General features: G+C 40.2%; 1 protein-coding gene across 1 annotated transcript in view; it reads right to left on the bottom strand.

Moving 5' to 3' along the window:
- LOC109935695 (serine/threonine-protein kinase Nek6) overlaps positions 1–21,442 on the bottom strand; it is a 184,908-nt gene that overhangs the window by 6,455 nt on the left and 157,011 nt on the right. Inside the window, exon 9 of the mRNA XM_048613374.1 lies at positions 9,467–9,580. Within this exon, the coding sequence (XP_048469331.1) occupies positions 9,467–9,580 (114 nt within the window). The remainder of the gene's footprint in view (positions 1–9,466; positions 9,581–21,442) is intronic.

Raw genomic sequence — 21,442 nt, 5'->3', positions numbered from 1 at the left:
CCAACATCGGCAGTTCCTACTATCTCTTTACTCCATATCAGATTTGGATTAGACTAGTTTTAAAGGTGGAGGGGTTTAATATGGAGGCTCCATTATTGTACTCTGGGCCAAATTTGATGGAACATCTGGCCTGTCAACTCTGTATCTTTGAAAAAGGATTTTAGAATTATTGATCAATGCTTAAATATCAATTTCTTGGAAATAGTTTTTCGAAATTTTCTTTTCAAGTATGTTTTGTTGCTCAGTAGATTTCTTTACCCCTTTTTTTCTCCTTTACTCATTCACGGGATGAGGGCATTGCTGGCTCGGCAGAGGCAGTTCAGAGTCAACCACATTGCTGTGGGTCTGGAGTCACATGTAGACCAGACCAGGTCAGGGTGGTAGTTTCTTTCCCTAAAGGACTTTAGTGAACCAGATAGGTTTTTTGACAATTAGCAATGGATTCATAATCATCATTAGAATCTTAATTCCAGATATTTATTGAATTCAAATTCCACCAGCTGCCATGTTGGGATTTGAACCCAGGTCCCCAGAACATTACCTGGATCTCTGGATTAATAGTCCAACGATAATACCACTAGGTGATTGCACCCCCACAATCCCACCAGCTGTAGGAGACTGATAGATGTGCTTTGTGCACTAAGTGAAAGAATTGTTCAACACAAGCAGTGTTCAAATGAAATTACAAAAAACTAAGTTCAAATCATTACAATGCTTTATTTGCTATGAGGAGAACATGCAGAAGATGTTACCGACTTACTTCAATCAATAAAACTGGTCTCTGCACTGTACAATTAAATAGTGACTAATTTTGCTTCCCTATATCAGTGGCTTGTCTTCTTGAAGTTAAATGGAACATATCCACTATTTTATTCCAAACAGGATCTGTTTTCCTTGTAATATCCTATCTTTTGTGCAGTTTCACTGAATTTATAGCTTTTCTCCCACAAAGGCTTCAGCGTCTCTTTTACCTCCCTCTTCATAAACTTCAAGCAAAAGGCTCTCCGATACAATGAGCGTGAGGTGCCTTTTTAATTACTCAGACAACCTTACCAAGTGTTTACTGTTTAATCTCATGTGTCTAGTTTAACTAATTTTTGTCCTGGAGCCTTTTTCACACTGGTATAGATACACTTTTCCTTCAAAAATCATTAAAAGGATCACTTACTTTTAAAGGCTTGTACTTAAATGCTTTTAAAAGGAAATGGTCCAAGTTTAGAAAATGTGAAAGTAATGCATTGAAAGAATTGAGATTTTGAGTCCACCATTGCTACATGTTCTCTACATAATCTCTAGGAGTTAAGGAAACTCCTCTTTGAGGGAAGAGGTGGGCTGTGTGTCGCTTGTCAGAAGACCAATAACCTTTTTTTGAAAACTGAACATCCAGTTTATAGCTAAAATGATTTCACATTTTAAGACTTTTATTAAACAGCTTAAAAACACGATTGACTAAATACTATTTCAATAGGCAAGTTATACTTTAAATACAACCGAAAACTCTTCTCTGCAGGTCTCCTTACACTGACCCTTAAATAGTCCTTGGAATTTCCTGGGCCCGATCTAAAGTGATTTCTACTCCTGAAGGCTCACTTTGTTCCTTTCCTTCACCAGTCTAGGAATTTTAATCACAGAACTATCTTTTCATCATGAGGGCTTTTTCCCCGGTGTAGACCACGCAAATCTTTCAAGCTCATTTAAAATCTGAGCACTCGCATTACTAATCGGTGACCCATAAAGCTTCTCAGCCTCTAGCTGTTCTCTTTTTCCCAGGTCTCAGCAGACTAACTGTGTTTGTGAGTGTCTTAGAAGCTTTTCCCCTCTCAAAGCCCATTTCCATGGCAATGTGAATCATTATCAAGAATTGCAATAATAATAATAATAGTCACATGGGCCTATTATCCAGGTAGAAATGCAAATTAGCTATCCTTGAGACCCCAGCTCTCTTTTATCTAAAGGACAATTGAAAACATAACTGTTACAAAGCCAAAACTCTCAGCATCTTCCCAAAACTTCGGAAACTAGCAGTCTAGCCACAGATGCTGCTAAATTGTTTCCAAATGTGAACATTTCACACCTTCTTCCCAATAAAAACTACCCGGGCCTCCCCGTAATCCTTAACAACTCCATCTCCCAATCTTGTTACTAGGCACATTCAGAGACAGTCACTTGACCCAATTCCTTTTACCCTAAACTAGAAACAAAGTCTCAAAATATCATCTTATTAAACCTCATCTTTGTAACACTTGGATATCTTCTATACGATTAGAAGAATTGAATCAAGTCCTGTGCACTATTGCTGCCTGACCTGTTGACATAGCTCATGAACGGTCATGGAAGATTGGATTTTCTTTTGATGAATTTTACTGAGCATAAAACAAAAAGTGCAAACTCACTGCACGCCCTGTACAAGGTAAAATTGTCACTGCATACTGGGAAATAGAGTCGTAAAGTCATAGATAAATCATTTTAGATTACCTCAGCTACTGATCTCATCTCATTCGCTGAGTCCCGAAAGAACAGAATTAAAGTCCTACCCTTATTTTACATTTTAAATTCCATTATTTATTGAATAATGAATGATCAAGTGAAGAATACAATACATGTAATTTATACTGTTTCAATTGTTACATTGTACAAAATAAGAAATGGTTCATGACTATGATGTTAATATTATTTCCTCACTAACAATAAAATTCACTGGAGTTAACTTTCTACCCACTTGTTCTAGACAAGCTTACAAGTTAATGACCAAATGGCTTCCTGGACAATCGTTGGGAGAGCACAGTGCCAGTAAACTGTACAAACGCAGCAGGTTAAACTCAAGAAAATACCTGGATAGATATGTGGAAATCTCATGTCATTATGATTGTTAAACAGTAAGGGAGTCGTGAAAGGAAAGCTGACGTTTCGGGTCTAGACCCTTCTTCTGAAGAAGGGTCTAGGCCCAAAACATTTAGCTTTCCTGCTCCTCTGATGCTGCTTGGTCTGCTGTGTTCATCCAGCTTTACACCTTGTTATGTCAGATTCTCCAGCATCTGCAGTTCTGAGGGAGTTGTGAAAGTTTATTTTAATATAATGCTTGAACTGGAATTTTAGAATCACCAGGAATTCCAATGAGACGTCTCCCATTTCTCCAGGATTTTTGCCAAGGTCCAGGCCTACATTATGGTGAGACATTGGAGAAGACCTTTGAAAATTCTGTCATTATGTTTTTAAGCACATCAGTATTTTACAGATTGCAGAATACAGCTTTAAAATGTTAACATTTTCAAAATGTAACAAATAGAATAAAGCTAAGGCACTAATTAATATGTTGTGATAAAATTATTGAAACGATGTGCCATAAACTGTATGAAAAATCAAACAACTGACACGAGGCAGAAAATGTAAGCTAAAAATTAAGGCAAAGTGAAATCTGAAAGTGAAACAGCAGCTCTGTCAGAATCAATGAGAGAATATTTCAAATGAAGGCCAGTAAAACAAGAAAATGAGATTACATACAGCGCACAGATTGCTACTGGTAATCCCTAGTGAGAGTTACATCATAAATACTTATACCCGTTTTGTAAATCCAAATTCTGGGAAGGTTGCTAGAAAGATTAATTAATGAGGCAATGGGATCAAGAACTCTAGAGCAAAAAGAAACTGCAAATATATTTTGCACAAACCAAAGGGGAAATAAGAAATAGCAAGGCAACAACTGTGGCCTGGGAAAGAAGAACATAACATCAAATCAAAATTGTTTAAAAATCGGGGAGGAATGTTAATCATTTAATAAGGCCATTATGACGTTTCCTATGAAATTTTTTCTTTTCTTTATTAACCACATAATGGCCATAATTTCTTCCAAGGCACTTCAGGTTTTATGTGGCTCCATTAAAAAGTAAATGGTTCTTAAAAAGCTTCGGGGATGGAAATACTGGGGAAATTTACATGTTTTGAAATTCCTTGGGCATGAGGCAAACAGCACAAGCTCACCATGCACCCAATGTAGGATGGGAGTATTAAATCCATACTGGGATATACAGAGAGGCACTTTTAGATTACTTTAGTTCTTTGTCCTATCTCATACCTGCAAGTAAGCTTTCTTGTTTTTGATAGACCCCAATATATCCTTATTTTACACTTTGTTGAGTAGTAAATGAGCAAATGAGAAAAGATTCTTATATGGTTAATATAAGAAATAGTTTATGAGTGTCGATCTAAAATATTTTCTCATTAAGGGCAGAATTTGTGCAGCATATGTTTTTCTTTGCTGGTAGTTCCAGTCAAATATCCTTTTCTTGACAGTTCTAGATCAGACTAACAATAAATAACCTGAGCTCTAACATAACTTAAATAACTCTTTGCTAATTTTAAAAACAAATTGCAGGTCAGAAACATATCTGATCTCATTTTAAGATCTAAATTAAAACTAACAATCTCTAACGTACTGTGGCAGACTGAGATTGACAGATTCTTGTGAGACAAAAGTATTAAAGGAATAAAGTTTGGTAAACTAACTTGAGCTGGAGATCAGCAATGACCTAACTGAATTTGAATCCTGGGATAGGTTTAAGAGTTTGTCTGGCGCACTGTTGTTCCAATTGTCACCTACATTCACATATTCTGCACCTCTTCCCATAAAACATGCTTTTCTTTAGAAAGAATTTGAGGCCTGAATCATATGTGATTCTTACCGTTTTGTGAACTTGAACCTCCCTTCCCACCAATCTAAAAGATCCCTCTGTTACTCCATATCTTCCAATTATCCCCCCTTCAGAAGATAAATATTGCTTTATTTAGCTAGGAAGGACCATCTCATATTTAGCACTTTATTTGTCACATTTCTTTTCTTTCTTCATCTCTACTTTGTGATTTTTCCTTTCTCAGGTTAAGTGTGGAGGAAGCCTGTCAGGTGTTGACTAACTGACCAAACCACCACTGAGAAAGTTTGCTGGATCACGTGCCAATCAGTTTACAGAGTGACAAATGAGTTCCTCAGGCCTCGAACAGAGGCTGTGGACCAATCAGAGTCTGGCAGCTTCTAGGTCATGAAAGCCATTGGTTGAGGCCTTCACACTGAGGGATCCCTTGGCCAGAGGGTAGGTCTTGACCTTGAGCTTCTCAAGGGGTGGGGGTCTTGGGGAGAGGAGAAGCTTCCAAGGCCACGCCCTTGTGTCATATCCATGCCTTTGCTTGCTCCCAGATGGGGACAAGTGTAACACCAACCTGCCCCGCACCCCACAACACCCTTCACCAGCCAGCAGGCAATGGCCCTGGTTATCCAGTCAGGAAACATACCACTCTTCAAGCAGGCCATTGGGAAGATGGGTGAGTTGAGATCATTAAGTGGCTGTTAATTGACTACTTCAGGGTTTTAATTATTGGCATGTTGAGGAAGTTCACACCCAGCACTCAGTTAGTGCGGATATCTCTCCAGGCCCAACTCACCCATTATGTTCCACCTCTCTCACGATGTCCAGAAAAGACAAAACTGAGTCCATACTTTCCGTTTGGGTGACTGAATTAAGGCCCGGAATCACCTGTGTGATTTTTGTTAAAGATTGAAAGTTCATATACATCAGGTCCACTACATTCACCCCATTTTGCAAACTGATCCCCAAAATACTGCTTCTGCTGCAGTCCCACTCTCTGATAATTACACCTGGATACATTCAGCCATCTTTCTTCACTGCCGCTGACTAAACATCCTGCAAACTAGTTAGTTTTGATGTCCACAGGCAAGTGGGTTGAACCTCAAAATTGCAGTGATGATAGAAAACTTGGAATTAGGTCACATCATTTTGAAGGAAAGAAACGAAGCAGGTCCAATGTCAGCAAGCATCAGCTGTTATCTAAGAAATAAAGGTGATGTGGCAAGGGCCATAGCATATGACCCAGGGTGAGGAATGACACAGTAAAACATCTGAAGGTGTTTCACAAGAGCATTAACAAACTACATTTGATGCCAAGCCACTTAAGGCGGTATTAAAACAAAAAAACACAACCTTGGTTCTGCAGGTAGGTTTTACAGAGTTTCTAAAAGGAGGAAAGAAAGGAAAAATATGGAGAGGTTTAGTGGGACAAGTACAGAGCTCAGAGTTTTGAAAGCTAAATCACAGATGGAGGTTTAATTTTAAAGTTTAAGACTGTAAGAGGAAAGAAAGACAGAAGGCAGGTTTCTTTTAAAGTTTTGTAACCAAAGGCAATAAAGAAGTAGAGTAGGAGACAAGACAATGACATTTGATTTCAACTCCAGTGTAATGGGACCTCCATCAGCAGGCACCAATGGTGATAGTGGTCCCTGAGGAAGAGAGCTGAATGGTTTACCAGGACCTCCATCAGGAGGTGGGGGTGATGATGGGGGACACTCAGCAAGGGAGCTGAACAGTTCACCAGGATCTCCATCAGGAGGTGGGGGTGATGATGGGGGACCCTCAGCAAGGGAGCTGAACAGTTCACCAGGATCTCCATCAGGAGGTGACGATGGTGAGTGAGTGAGGGCATCTAGAGCTTAAATGAACTCTTGCTGGGAAAAAAATGGTTTCTTTGGTGGAAAGAGGGCCAATGGAAAGTGAGAGCTGATAGACAAAGGATTCCACAGTCCAATGTAGTCCATAGGCTTTGTTCATGTACATGCAGTAAATAATTCCTTGTTTATCAATAATTGCCCTTCCTGTTTCTAATGACCTGATACTAGTGGAGGGAATAATCCTGTTTCATGATCTTTGGGCCTTTGATGTGTTCAAGTCTAATGTTTGACGGGGTTGTGTTAACTGTTTGTTCTTAATTTCCAATAAGGGTAAATCATAATTTCAAATATAAAAATAATAATTATTAATTTCTGTTCCTGCAGAATAGTGTATCTGTGGAAAAGGGCTGCAAGCTGGTGCTGTAAATATTGATTCGCTGCGTTGCTTCTGAAGATCACACTGTAGAAAGGGTACCTTTCCTCCAATGTAAATAACATCTCTGTCATCCTCTAGACAGTGTTACATCGCTTAAGAGTGTTGGATTTGTAACTCAATTATTTCTCATCTTCCAGGAGATTACACAGCTCCAGGTGGTCTGGGGAGCGTATGTATTGTGATACATAAGGCATCAAAACTACATTAGATAGGCTGATGGGCCCATCTTGGTATGATTTTGCATTTGTTATCATCCAAGCCGAAAAGGATGTGTTATAAAATTATTTACATTACATTGTTATGGAACCTGAGACAAATAGCTATGGGAATGGGGAGAGTTTGATGCTAAAAGCGCTCAGCCTCCAGTCCAAAATCCAAAACTGTGTTGGACTGTACTATTGTTTGATACAGATCTTTACCAGATTAAAAATCTAAATCTTGCCACAGGGAAACATGAGAATTTTCAAAAGTTCTTTTTTATTTTTATGTTGACAAAGATAGAAATAATCAAACACCGTTTTGCCTGGTATCTCCCATGGTGCATCCATCTGTGTGAGAGTGTGTAGAAAGACAAGATTTGATTCTGAATGTAATCGAGCAAGTCTCCCTTCACAGTTTGGTTCTTTGAGGTTTTCTTTTGTAATCACATTCTAACAAGTCCCACACAAATCAATTTTCAGTCATAATCCTGTAACTTATATGTGAGTGATCTTAAGTTGAAATGAAAAGAGCCAGTTTCAATGTTAAACTGAAAAGCACTCCATCAATTTTTAAATATCTTGTCTAGAATGGACAAACGTCCCGTCCAATGAGTGGCACAGTGAGTGAGAGTATGTGAATGATGGTACTGAAATCTCTGGGCAGTCTTGCACACTTCACTGGCAACTGGAGTCTATCTATTGCAGGTTGCATTTTCAACGTGAGCTCCAAACCAGACAGTTCTGCTGGGTCAGAAGGGCTCAGCTGGGACCAGCCTGAATTGGATGAGGGCATCCTGGTGAGACCCTGGGGCACCTCTGCATTCTGCAACGACCTCCATCACTTTGCGTGCTCTCCCTTGTTTCCAGGAATGGTCCTTGTATTTTGGGGTGAAAAGCTGTGACAGCCACAACTGTAAGTAATGAAGGAGCCAAAGCAGCCACCAGCAAAGTGAGCGTACAGCTCCAGACCAGTTAAACATTGAGGGAATGGAACTCCATCCTGTCGATGAGTCTGACTGACTGCTCAGGCGGTGTCCTAACGGACACATGGGTGTGATCAAGAGCCCTTGCACCAGCAGAAATGCAAGGAATGTAGCAACGGAAGTAAATCCCACTGCCCTTTTCCCCTTGGTAGACCACATTTCCCTACAATTAATGTATTGTCAACTTCTTGCAATAATTACATCAGAGAGCTGTGAGACACATTAACGTGCTGTTGTTTGTGAACAAGAATCACTGCTGATCCCTATAAGGAGCCAAAGGGGAACAGCTTCAAGGTCACGGTGATTTTGATGATGATTGGCAAGGCAAGGCAAGCAGTGCTGTGCGTCCTGAAATCTTCTAGCTTGGGGAACACAGATCCCTGTGAATATTTTCCTGCAGGATTGCAGGTTCACGTGACATTACTTCTCTAACACATCCAGACAGTTTCATCTGCACAGTACAGTCTGTGTCAAAGTCACAGTGTCCATGGACTCCTGCCCCTCATTCCTCTCCTCTGCCCTTCTGATGCCCAGGCCTCAGCTCTTCCTGTCAGAGATATAGCTCCTCATCATCACTGGACCGAAAATCTGACAGTTGTGCTTCTGTTGTCAGATGCTACCTTCCTTGCCCCAAGTGGCTCCCCAACTGTATTGGAAGACAATTCTTCCCCCTCACCGTAATGCCCCTGGGATGTCAGTTGACTCATGCCCACGTGCGCTACCCAAGAGTTTAGTGAACACACTGCCCACATCTGCACTGACCCTATGTGGCTGAACCATCTCTGAGCCATTCTTCTTTTTAATCAGCCTGTCAAATTCCTTGGTGTTGTCATGAGTCATTCCCTGCTGTCTATCTGCTCCATGCCCCGATCCACTGTGAAGCTTAAAGAAGGCCCCCTATAAAATCTTGGCATGTCCCTCATCAAGCTTTTAATGAGTCCTTAATGACCTTAATTGCAGTTATCCATGGACTCTGTGGTTTGGGTGAGCTTGCTGTCGGTCCCCTGCCAATGGTTAAACTGGCTGGCAATGCAAATTGCAATGGAAAAATGGCCACCGGCTGATCCAGGGTTCCTCTCTTGCCTACCTTTATTTCCAGGGGCTCTTGTGGTGCAGTGGTTGTGTCTCTCCTCTGAGCCACGAGGCCTGGGTTCATGCCCTATCAGAGGTGTGTAATGACATCTCTGAACAGCTTGATTAGAAAATATGTACCTTTGTTTCCAGCCCCAGCAGGACCTAAAATTCTACACTGAAGTCTGATATTCCCTACTCACTATTGTAATTATTGTATTTGCAGTTATTACATAGTTAACGCATTTAAAAACATTTCCCAAACAGTGGTTGTCTCTATTGCCAAACATTCCCTTGATCATCAGCTCAGTTAAGCACTCACCTTTTCAGAATAGTGCTCTGCTGGAAGAGGTGGGTAGTCACATTGTTCGATCTTTTTACAGAGAGAGAAGAGATTCATTTTATCTCCATAAAATGGACTCTGGAGTGCAGCCATCTGAGATGAGAAGGAAACAAAATGATAAATGTTTCAGTTGAAGACTTTGAGACAGATTTTACTGCAATTTTCGTATGTGAGAAAATACTTACAAATTTAGTTTTCCTGTAGATCTCCATGTCTCAAACATTATCTTTGTAAACGTTTATACCCATTAGATGACACATAGTAGCATAGAATTTCCTGATTAGTTTTGCCCATAGGTATAAAACTTAAGAAATCTCAAACACAGGTTTGTAATGCACAATAGACCAGAATTTACTTTTGTACGACCACCTGATAATCCCTGCCTCAAACACCCAATTCACTAAAATGATGCTGTTGCCATATTAAAAATACAATACGGCAAATTCCCTGAAATGAATTCTGTTCTAACCCGATGCAAAATGGCACACAGAATTTTAAAAGCAGCAGCAGGAAAATATTATTTGATGTTTCATTAAGATTTTAATGGCATAAGTAGAAAATGTCTTCGCTGAGAGTAGCACTGTGCTTTCTGTATTTTTCAATGCATTTTGATGGGATCAGTATTGCAGGGACAGGGGCTGGATGGGGGATGGGCATGATGGTAGCCTAGTGGCTAATGTCACTGGACATATGTACGAATGACACCACAGCACGTGATGGAATTTGAAACTGACTGATAAATCTAGAATTAAAAGCTAGCCTCAGTAAATAGTTACCATGTTAGTTATCATCAATTGCTGTAAAAACCCAACTGGTTCACTAATGTCCTTTAGGAAAGGAAATCTGCTGTCCAAACATGATCTGACCAACATGTAACTCCAGATGCCCATAATGTGGTTGACTCCTAACTGCCTTCTAAAATGGCACAACAAGTCACAAAATAAATGCCACAAAGAGTTTCTCTGATGGTATTAATTAGTAATGATCAAACCGTCTAATGCAGCACTACACCAAGAGGTGGAATAAACAAATCAGTCTGGTTTACTGGCCCTGTTTACCTAACTGTTCAGAATTAAATACCATATTGTACATAGTTTGGAATTTTCACTGCAATTGAGAAACATAGTGGCGATTTATAACCCCCTGGATAATAGGAATGACAATGCTTAAAAAATGAGGGGATTACTTCAAGAGTTGAGGTCACTTATATAACTGGACAGATAGTAGCTTACCTTATAGTCTGAGAACAGTGATCAACTGGGCTTGCTGGTGTAATTTCACATGCGTTTCATAATAATAGGATATTTTTCATTATTTAGGCAAGATCTGTCCTTATGATCAAAAAGGGCAGGCTTACAGAAAGAAATAAATGCCACAAGGACTTTCTCTGATGGTATTAATTTGTAATGATCAGACCGTCTAATGCAACACTACACCAAGAAATTCAGAATCTGAGAAACAAACTCTGTCTGCATTTAATTTGTTTATCTGAGTTGGGGTTAATGTTATGTACACCGTCTCAGTACCAGCGAGGATTATAATTAGCTAGGACTCTCATTTCACATCCACTGACTGTAGAAAAATTAAGACACAAACTGACTTGGGCTAGAGCAGGATTAGTCTTCGTTTTAATGCATAGTCCGAAAGCTCTACATGGATTGTTGGTGAAATACAAGATGATTGCTTGCTATTCATTGAACTATAAGGTATGAAGAATCAGTGACTGACTGCCAGAGAGTTGATAAGAAAATAGGAAAGACAAACTATGAAACATCCTGCTTTGGCATTCAAACGTCCCGCTGTCACAGACAAAACTTAGGTTGGACACAGCCATTTCAAATAGAAATCCTCGTAAGGAATTTTATCTATTCTTGTGGAAAGTTACGAGAAAACATTTTTATTGCAGTAATTTATGAGTTTTTTGATCTTCAAGGAGTTTCATATATTTAGATTGACTAATTAAAGGTTCCAATTGTGAAAGGCTAATTATGGACTCCATCTAAAGGGTGTAGCTAATACACTTCAGTTTGAATCCAGACTGTTCACAAATGAGATATCCTCAGGGCCAGGGTAATAAACACTGATATGGACTTTACAGTTTTTATGCATCTGTGCAGCAGGTTTTAACTCATCTACAGTGTCCACTGCTTTAAGAAAATTGGACGTAACAATGCAGAACTATTCCTCATCTCACTTTCTCTCTCCAAGCCTCATGCACAATGTCTATCAGCCATGTAACGAATTCATCCCTTAAAGAAATATTCTCCATACTTTATACAGTAGGCCATAATTCTGGCAGCAGACGCATTGCTATCATATGCTGTAATTATATCATTTACTTGGACATTTGCCCACTCACTGACTTGAAACCAGCTGCCATCACAAACACCAAGCCAGCTAGACCTGCCCGAAACATCATCACGTACAGAATGTTAATTCGTTAACTAAAGCTGCAAGTGGGCTGGTAATGGCCATGGGGATTGAGATGTTAGCAGAAGCTGATCACCATAAAAAAGATGAACAGAAATGACCACATAGTCGCCTACACCACATTTGGTTCAATTACTTAATAGTTTATCCTGCATTGTGCTACTGAGGTAAATTTTGTTTCTCCATTCTAGAGCTGTGGGTATTGATGGTTAGGTCAACATTTATTGCCCATCCCTAATTGTCCTTGAGGAGATGTGTAGTGAGTTGCTTTCTTGAACCATTGTAGTTCACTTCATTTAGGAACACACATGGTGCTGTTAGGGAAGGAGTTCCAGGTTTTTGCAATAAATTTCCAAGTTAGGATGGCGGATTTCAAGGAGGGGAACTTGTGGGTGGTGTGTTCCCATGTATCTGCTGCCTTTGTCCTTCGAGATGGTAGGGGTTGTGGGTTTGCCTAAGGAGCAGTGCTGTATTCTGCAATGAACCTTGTAGATGGTGCACATTGCTGCTACTGAGTGTCAGTGGTGGATGGAGTGGATGCTCGTGCATGTGGCACCAAACAAGCTGGCTGTTATATCCCAGATGGTGTCAAGCTTCTTGAGTGTTGTTGGAGCTGCACTCATCCAGGCAAGTTGGAAAAGTCAGTCAGTTAGTTTTACGACAAGTATTTATATGCCAGATCAACTAGAATCTTCAAATGACTAGTGGGTAAAGATATCGCAACACAGAATGAACCAAGGATCTCCTGGGCTTAAAGTATAATTTAGAAATCCTTTAGGTACATTCGTGAAATTTTATTTGGAAACCTAGTTCTATTTAGACAGGCAGTTATAGCTGGAAATAGCAGTTGTCAGTGTTTGAAGTAATAGTGAGAGGCAGTTACAGTGCTGAGGATGGGAGGGAAAGGTAAGAATTTAGAGATGGTACAGTTTCTACTTATTGTACATATAGCCTGATGTGTTGCCTCTTCCCCCTCCCCAAACCTTTTGAGCACAGTGCCCATCTGGGCCTTTAAGTTGGTACACTTCTGCTTCCAGTAGAGGTCTGCCTCTTCATGTGCTGTGACTTGAGTGCGAAAATACAAGTGTAACCATAGCTTTTAATACCTACTGTTGTGGGTCTGGTTACCAGCTTTCTAGCTAGTATAACCAGTCACAACACTTCAAATCTAGCTTCTATATAACTCCTGTGTTAAATTCTCATATTTGTTACATAGCATCCTCTAAATGGAGTCTCCTAAAACTCCCATGAGACATTTATACCACTAACATTAACAAAGCTCCTAAAGTTACATTTTCTAAAGATTCATGAAAACATTCTTTATGTAAATATACTCCAGATCTCTAAAATACAAAACCATTCAGGCGTTTCTCATAGAAATAGTCGAATCTCAGGGGTGGGCCGTTCATTTGTCTCATTGCTACAGGCCCTCCTATTTGCCTTCCAGCCCTTGAAGCTTGGCACCATCCTAAACTGGATCGCTCCCTGCCACTACAGTGTCTCAAACCCAAAACAAACATACTGCCCAAAATATCATTACCTGCTAAAAGTTCTGTTGATCACAAAAATAGAACCTGCATTTACAGAGCTATTTCCTGGTCTTGGGGTTTCATAAAATGCTTCATTATTAGCCAATAAGGTGCTTTTCATTTATCACCATTGTTGAAAGTCTGAAAGCATAGCAGCCAATTTGTGCAAACAAACAAATAATCAGAATATCTGGCTTAGATATTGGTTAAAGGATTCTATATCAGCTTGGCCAACATCATAGGACATGCTCCTGTCCAGTTCAGATGGTATCAGGAACTCTCATCCATTACAGGAGGCTGTTGGGGCTTGGGTTAAAATCTCATCTAAATGGCAGCACTTCTGACAATGTGGCTCTCCGTCAGTCTTAGAGTCTCTGGAATGGACTCAAGGTTGTTAGAATGACAGTGCAAGCACTTCACTAAGGATGAAGCCTATATTGCAAACAATTAGCATTCATCCAGTTTTGTGACTTCAGAGAGCAACGTCAGGAGGCTCCCAGTAAAGGGTAACACATTGAAGGAGGAAAAGGTAGAAATATGATCATGCGTTTCCTCCAGGTGCTTTGGTTTCCTCCCATTGTCCAAAAATATGCAGGTTAGATGGATTGGCCGTGCTAAATTTCCATAGTGTCCAGGGATTTGCAGGCTGGGTGGATTTGCCCTGGGAAATGCAGGGTCACAGAGTAGGTGGGGGTGGGTCTGGATGGAATGCTCTTCGAAGGGTTAGTGTAGACGTGATGGGCCGAACGGCCTGCTTCCACACTGTAGGGAAACTATGATTCTATGAAAAATGTAATGAATTCCAAAATATGAAAGCCACTGTAGTGTTAATCCCAGAAAAACCAAAATGTATGAAGCAAAGTTTATTGATCCAGTTGGTTGGAATGTTCAAGCCCTTTCTATTGTCATTCACAAACTCTTGTTGCAAATTACAGTCGTGGAAGTGATTCTTTCCAACTGGTACAAATAATCCAGGTGTTGTTTTGATACATCCATTGGAAGTACAGCAGCTGCCATTGTGACTAGTTCTGACTTTAGACCTTCTTGACTGATTCTAAAAATAATTCCAAAAGCACTGCTGCATTTACATACTGAGGAGCCAACAGTACTAATGGGGGTCTATCTTCAGAAGCCAAGATTCGGTTGTATGTAGGCTCAGTAAGCAAGAGGTATGTCATCACAGCAGGCAGCCCACACAGTGCCCCAGCTGCTTATTAATCCATAATGTGATTCAAGTGCTTCTTGTCACTCTCACTCACTGTCACATACAGAGCCCTATAATGGAATAATACCTCACTCTAATGAATCACCACTGGATAATTGTTGATATTATCTACTCTGTTTAGAGTGTTCATGCAAACTGCTTGCTCAGACCTGTGACACCTCTCATCTTATGATTTTTTTTGCATGGCAGCTGAAGTTGATGTAACTTACTGTTTTTAATAAGGTATTATTTGATAATTGCTTTGACCTTTCACCCTGGGATGTGTCTTTTGCTCATTAGCATGCACTGCAAGTGCCAGCCAAAGGGTGCTGCTGTCTTGCTGCTGACAGTCGCTGCCACCCCATGTCAGTGCTCAAAGACGGCCACAGTCTCTGCTATCGCTTTGCAAATGATAAGTAGCACTGACAGAAAATTAGCTGTATGGTAATGAGCATGTTCTTTAACCCTTCAAGCATGCTGCGTGTAAAGAGCTCGCCTGCCCTTAGGCACTTCAAGCACACAGCTGGCTGACTCAAAAGATTAAAATTAGCACAAGTTCGGTTTAAAGTGAGAGTGTATGGTTTTCCATTGTCACTGGCTGAAGTTTAACCCTTCCAATGCTCAAGAACTAGAGGTTATTAACAGTTAAGACTGAAGAACCATGGGAGAATTACTTTGTAAATCAGTGTGACAGGACAAAGGTTTTTAGGTAATGACAAAATGTTGACAAATTTGTTGAGAATTATTTTCTCAGATGTAATTCACATCCTTTGAATGCTGCAAACATACTTCAATATTTCAACTGCAAACCGTCTTGTCATAATATTTAAAGTGTTTGAAATCACGGCAGACCTTTCTATTGCATTAATGTGCTTATTATTGGCCTCAATTCGAAATTAGTGGACTAAACTGAAGTATGCTGATATTGTCAGATGAGATGACTCCTTGGAAGCTATTTAGATTCAATTTTGGAAAGGTTGAATCCAAAATTGGGATAACAGCACATGGATAAATCTCAACCTGATCATCAAAGTGGTCACACATCAATCCCGGTCCTCTGACTGCAGTCCTCCATGTGCCAGAACAGGTATTTCGGCAAACAATATCAAGCTTGGATCAGCCTGAATGCCAGGCTATTTCCACAGAGGATTGGAAATTAACTCAACATAAGGGTTAACATGTATGCCACTAACCCTAGATCACCAGAGTTTAGGCACAGATCCAACACCACTCTAAGTGCTGGACCATACCTGGTTCCTATCCTGCTTTGTGACTACATTACAAAAGTACTTAATTGGCCATGGAAGAAGCTAAATCAATGAGGGTTTTCATTTTTTTTTTACTTCTCTTTTACATCCCTTAGAGCATTTAAAAATGTTTTAATATTGAAAGTACTTCGGCTAGGAGAATAATATTTCTGTTTGAAGGGCAATAATATAATGAAAAATATCTGGCAACAAACTTTTTTGAAGAAGAGAAGTTACAAAAGCTATGCATTGTTATCTCCACAATGATGTTATGTGTAGGTGCTGTAATGATGAGACCAATATGCTTGGTTTTCTGGGAGAGTCCTGTCATCATCTAGCATTTTATTTTATTCACTTGTGGAATGTGGGCATCATTTATTGCCTGCCCCTAGTTGCCATTGAGGAGGTGGTGGTGAGCTCCTTCTTGAACCACTGCAGTCCATGTGCTGCAGGTAGAGTCACAATGCCCTTAGGGATGGCATTCTATGATTTTGCCCTAGTGTTGTGAAGTTGGGTATAGTATTTTGTCGATTGAAAGACAGGACATGTCAGAATTTGTTTGTAAGATGATGTGGGGGGTGCAAAGTGTGTATGGTCCCTTTTAAAGATGATTTTTTTTTAGGAATGGTTAAAAAATCCCTTCAGGCAGCAGCAGATGCACGGGGAATTCTTGAAATTGAAACATTGTATCAAAAGGCTATACTGTTAGCAGGCAAAGCAATATTTTTACCAAGACAACAGGTTTTTGAATTTAGCCAATTAATTTAAGCCAGGTCCTAGATACCAAAACCCAATTAATTTAAATCTGATGGTTTTGACAATCTAGTACCAATCCTATTGTAAGAAATTAATAGGTCATCAAGGGTATAAAAGAAAAGGACATTTGAAAATCAGTGTGAGAGCGAGCTACCATCTGAGGAGAAACTCACTGGCTCTCACAGAAATCTCTAAGCTCTTCAAGTAAGCACCATCTAAATACAGGTACTACGGCACTCTTAGCTAATATTCCTGACACAAGAATTTGACGGAGAAAGGTGTTCCTGAATGGAAAACAGCGAAGAAGGCAAAGAACATTCTGGAAGACTTATCCTGGCTGTAATTTTAAGAGGTGAAGTTTTAATTTATTTTTTCCTTATTACTTTGGTTTACATAAGTGGGACTTGTATTTATTGGAACAGCATACCCTTAGAATTATGTTTTATTCAGGAATAGTTAGTAGTTAAGCGGGGAACTATTTGGTTTGTTAGTAGTTCTGTTAATTTGTTCACTGTAAGATTTAGATAAATAAATTGTTATTTGTTGCTTATAAAGTGAGTATCAGGGTTTCCTTTCATCTAACCACTCCTTTATAACAGATTGGGGGTGAGAGGCAGATTATATCACTTTTCACCCTTCCTTTAACAGATTATGAGGCGAGGTGAGCTTCTCTGGGTATTTTGGTTTTAATTATCAGAGAGGTGTCGACCACTCCTCCCTAATACCTAGCGACAGTGAAAAAGATCTGTCAGCCCAGATCTACAGCGGCAGACAGACTTGACTGCTCCTTACAAAGTCAGTCATGTAGGAGGAGCAGACCTGAGGGCAGGGCCAAGATAGAAACTTTTTATACTTGGGGTTCAGAGCTTCTCAGTGCAACCCAGTGAGACTGTGGGTGTTACAGCCAGTGGGATGAGGCACACTGCATACCAGTTTTTAAAAAGTATTTTTAATATTGAAGTAGGTTGATAATGATCTTTTCTCAGGAAGGTATAGAGGCAGCACGAGTGTGTGTATATTTCTGCAGGTGCCCAGCAACTTCATGCAGATAAGGTGCCCTTCCACTCACCCAGCATATGCTGGCTGGCTCAGTACTGCAGGGCACTGATGGGTATAATTGCCTGGTTCATGACCCCTACAAACCTGAGGCTCCAGTGTTTAAGCTTGATTTGTTGTTTTTGGTTTGATGTCTGTAAACAAGTGGGGAGAAAGCAGAAGTGTTTTTCAGGAAGACAACATTCTTTTTAGAATATAGTAGGTGAAGGCTTGAATATGCGTGAAATTGACCTGAAATGGAAAAGTACCTTATACTGTTAGAATCAAAATATTAGAATTTGAAATGCAACTATGATGCGTTCTCTGTTTAAACATTACCTGATAGCATATGAACGTCACTTTACCAAAATTATTCATATGCGATTTATTGTTTACAAGCTAAACCTTTAAATATTGGAAGATCTGATTCTGACAGGTTTTATAATTTCTGTCTATAGTAGGACAAAGGGGAGAAATGAATACATGCTCCTTGGAACTCCTTTGTGTCTTATATTGCCTGGACAAAATAACATGGTAAAGAGTGACAATGTGCAGGAGATACATCTGTGAGGTGTGTAATTGTATTTCACTGAGGACATCTTCTTGGTGACTGCTGCGACATGACACAGAATACATTCAGGAAATAAATTCATTTATCACAGTAATATCTGTAAGTAATATGTGAGTCACAAAGCTGGTCTATGAGAATTTCAATGCCTGTGACAAGAAATGGCTTACATTAACACTGATTATTGGTCCGTGTGCATGCTACACACAGCGCCAATCTTTGTAAAAGGTTACATTTCTTTCTGAGGCGGAATGTTTTTTCAGGCTCAGATTGATTCCGTTTATCCTCCCACTTAAAAGCTGCCACCACACTATTGGTTTATAGTGAGGATGCTGGATTTTGGGAATACAGTCATACAGCATAGAAACAGGCCATTCAGCCTATTAGGTCTGTGTTGATTAACAAACATCAAACTACACTAATCCCATTTAACTTGATCTGTTGCCTACGCTGCCCTGGCATTTTAAGTACTCATCCAGATGCTTATGAGATATTGTGAGAGTACTTGGCTCCACCACTCTGTCAGGCAGCACATTCCATATTTCGACCACACTCTGGACGAGAAAAAGTTTCCTCAGATCTCCTCTAAACTACTTACTCCTCACCCTAAACTTATGCCCTCTGACTGCCATGGGGAAGAGATTCTCAGATTCTCTGTATCTGTATCTGCAGAAGTTGCTAATAATGATCAAGGTTATCAAGACAAAGTGGTTGCCAGCACATCGGCAGATGTACAGCACAAATGGGGTAAATATCTGAACAGAAATAAATTCTAAACTGTTCCTGATGCTCACCCTTGATGCTGTGTGGTATTTCTGAGCCCTTCTCACATCTCAATTTTTAAAAATTTATTCACAAGGCCAGCATTCATTGCCCATCCCTAATTGCACAGAGGGCAGTTGAGCATCAATCACATTGCTGTGGGTCTGGAGTCACATGTAGGCCAGACCAGGTGAGGATGGCAAATTTCCTTCCCTAAAGGACATTAGTGAACCACATTGGCAACAGTTTCATGATTTTCATTAGATTCTTAATCCCAGATGTTTTCCTTTACTATTGAATTCAAATTCTAGCATTTGCCATAGTGGGATTTGAACCCAGGTCCCAGAACATTACCTGGGTCTCTGGGTTAATAGTCTAATGATAATACCACTAGGCCATTGCCTCTACTGAAGTAGAAATGGCTTCATTGTGTAACCGGACATCACCAAGTTTTTGTTTGTCAGTTGGATGCCTGACACAGAGAAGCCATCACCATGCTTACAGGTTTTTAGATCAAACCAAATTATTGAAAAATCAAATTAAGTTTTATCTGCTGAATATGGAGGTCACAATCACTCCCACCAGGACACACTCTCATTTAATAAATCCAGAACATTTGGGCACTGGCTTGCAAGATCCAAATGTTAGCAATTCCTTCATGTGCTTTATGGATAAGGCTGGAGTTTAATTAACTCAAACCATCCAGTTTAACATTATTTAAAAGTCCTTTAACCTCATGCTCTTTTAGAAATCTTCTTCATTCACCAAGGTCCGAGATATTAGGTGGGTACGGTTATTGAGTGGCACAACACCATCAGGTACCAATCTCCACAACCTGGCTTGACCAGCTTTCTCCAGCACAGCAAACCTGTAGTCAACATGTCTTGCATCACCACTCTTTCTGTAAGTACCTCATCTGAATAACTAACACACTGTCACTCTCAGCCTTTTGCCCTCTTACACTCATGCCTCACTCTGACCCTCTACAAATGCTGTCCTAGCCTATTCTACACTCAAGCCATAAGTAGCACATATATCACACTGCTGGCTTTCTTTGCAAGAGAACAGAACAGCCAAACTTAGTGAGAACCAACGGCATGAAATGGAGGAAGGAAGGTAGGCCTGGCCTTCAGTGGTAAGAATCTTGCTGGCTATTGACATCGCATGCCAACTTGCTCCACTGTGAAGGAGATCTTGTTCCAGGAAGCAGCAGATGTCAATAATGACCGGATGTGAAAGCCTGAATTTCAGAGGTACTGACACTTAGGCGTCTCAAGAGAACTGACCCTCAGCCAGTAGATCCTGTGACGAAGGTCTCATCTCCTCTCAGTTGCATCATGATGTCATTACATCTGCCCTGAGAAAGATGACGGCACTGAGGAGATGGCAGCTGGTGTCTTGACCCTCAGCAGTGATAAATGGTGGAGCTGGGAAATGCAGGAGAAAGTGGATGAAGGTCACTTGAAATCTATTCTATCCATTTGTCACATGGGAAGCAGTGGTAGCACTTTCTGACAGAAAGAGTGCTTCAAACATTAGCCTTTCACATGGCCACGGCTGGAAATCTTCAGTGTAACTGATCAAAGCTTTTGTCAGTTCTGGTAAGGAATGGTTTCCCACCAGCTTTCTCCAACCTGTCAGACTGGAGTATGAAAGAGCTGTGCCATTGGCAAAGAGGAATCCATGTACAAATTCCCATGTTATTACATTTTTCAAATCCCTTTTTGACTCAGCTGAGGACTTTCCACCTTTGTACAAACATCCTGTGGGAAAGGCTAAAGGATGCAGGAACCCATTGGAATCCCGTCATGATGACTTGTCTACACCTTTCGCAGCAAAGCCCACCCGTCCACACCAGCCCCACCCAAACTCCACTGGTCAGAGAAAATTCACCTGATCATTTCTATTTTGATCTGCATGTACACAAAAATCAAATTTAATGTCAAAAGCCCAATGAAATATTCATAGAATATTTGGCTTTTTAATTACAAGCCAAGCTTGCAAGTCAGGGGCTCTAGGGTATTACGTCCCAGTGCAAAGGATTAGTTTCTCTGGTCAATTAGCAAGCCAGAAAATGTAGCACTCTCCATTTACAGTGCACTGTGTCCCAACTCACCGCTCAATCAGATTTTCTCTGCCTACTTTTGGATTGCAGTTGGATTTAGAATTCTCACATTGGGTTGGGTCATCAATCTTATCCAGAAAGAAATCAGAAATGATTAATAACGATAACAGTTTAAAGGTTTACAGCTCCCTGCGTGGCAGTGAGTGATATGGGAAGGGCCCGATGAAGTTCAGGTTTTTAAGAAAGGTTGTAGCCTCCAAGTGAAATCTTTAATGAAGGTAATGAAAGACAACCGCAATTCATCTATTGTGAAATATGTGAGTGAGAAAAAGATCAGCATTAAAAATTTATTTTAAATG

Source organism: Rhincodon typus, chromosome 28 (genome assembly GCF_021869965.1).
Source record: "Rhincodon typus isolate 14 chromosome 28, sRhiTyp1.1, whole genome shotgun sequence".
In the NCBI taxonomy this organism is placed as follows: Eukaryota; Metazoa; Chordata; class Chondrichthyes; order Orectolobiformes; family Rhincodontidae; genus Rhincodon; species Rhincodon typus.
The sequence above is the reverse complement of the archived record's forward strand: the minus strand, read 5'-3'. Positions and strand labels throughout refer to the sequence as shown.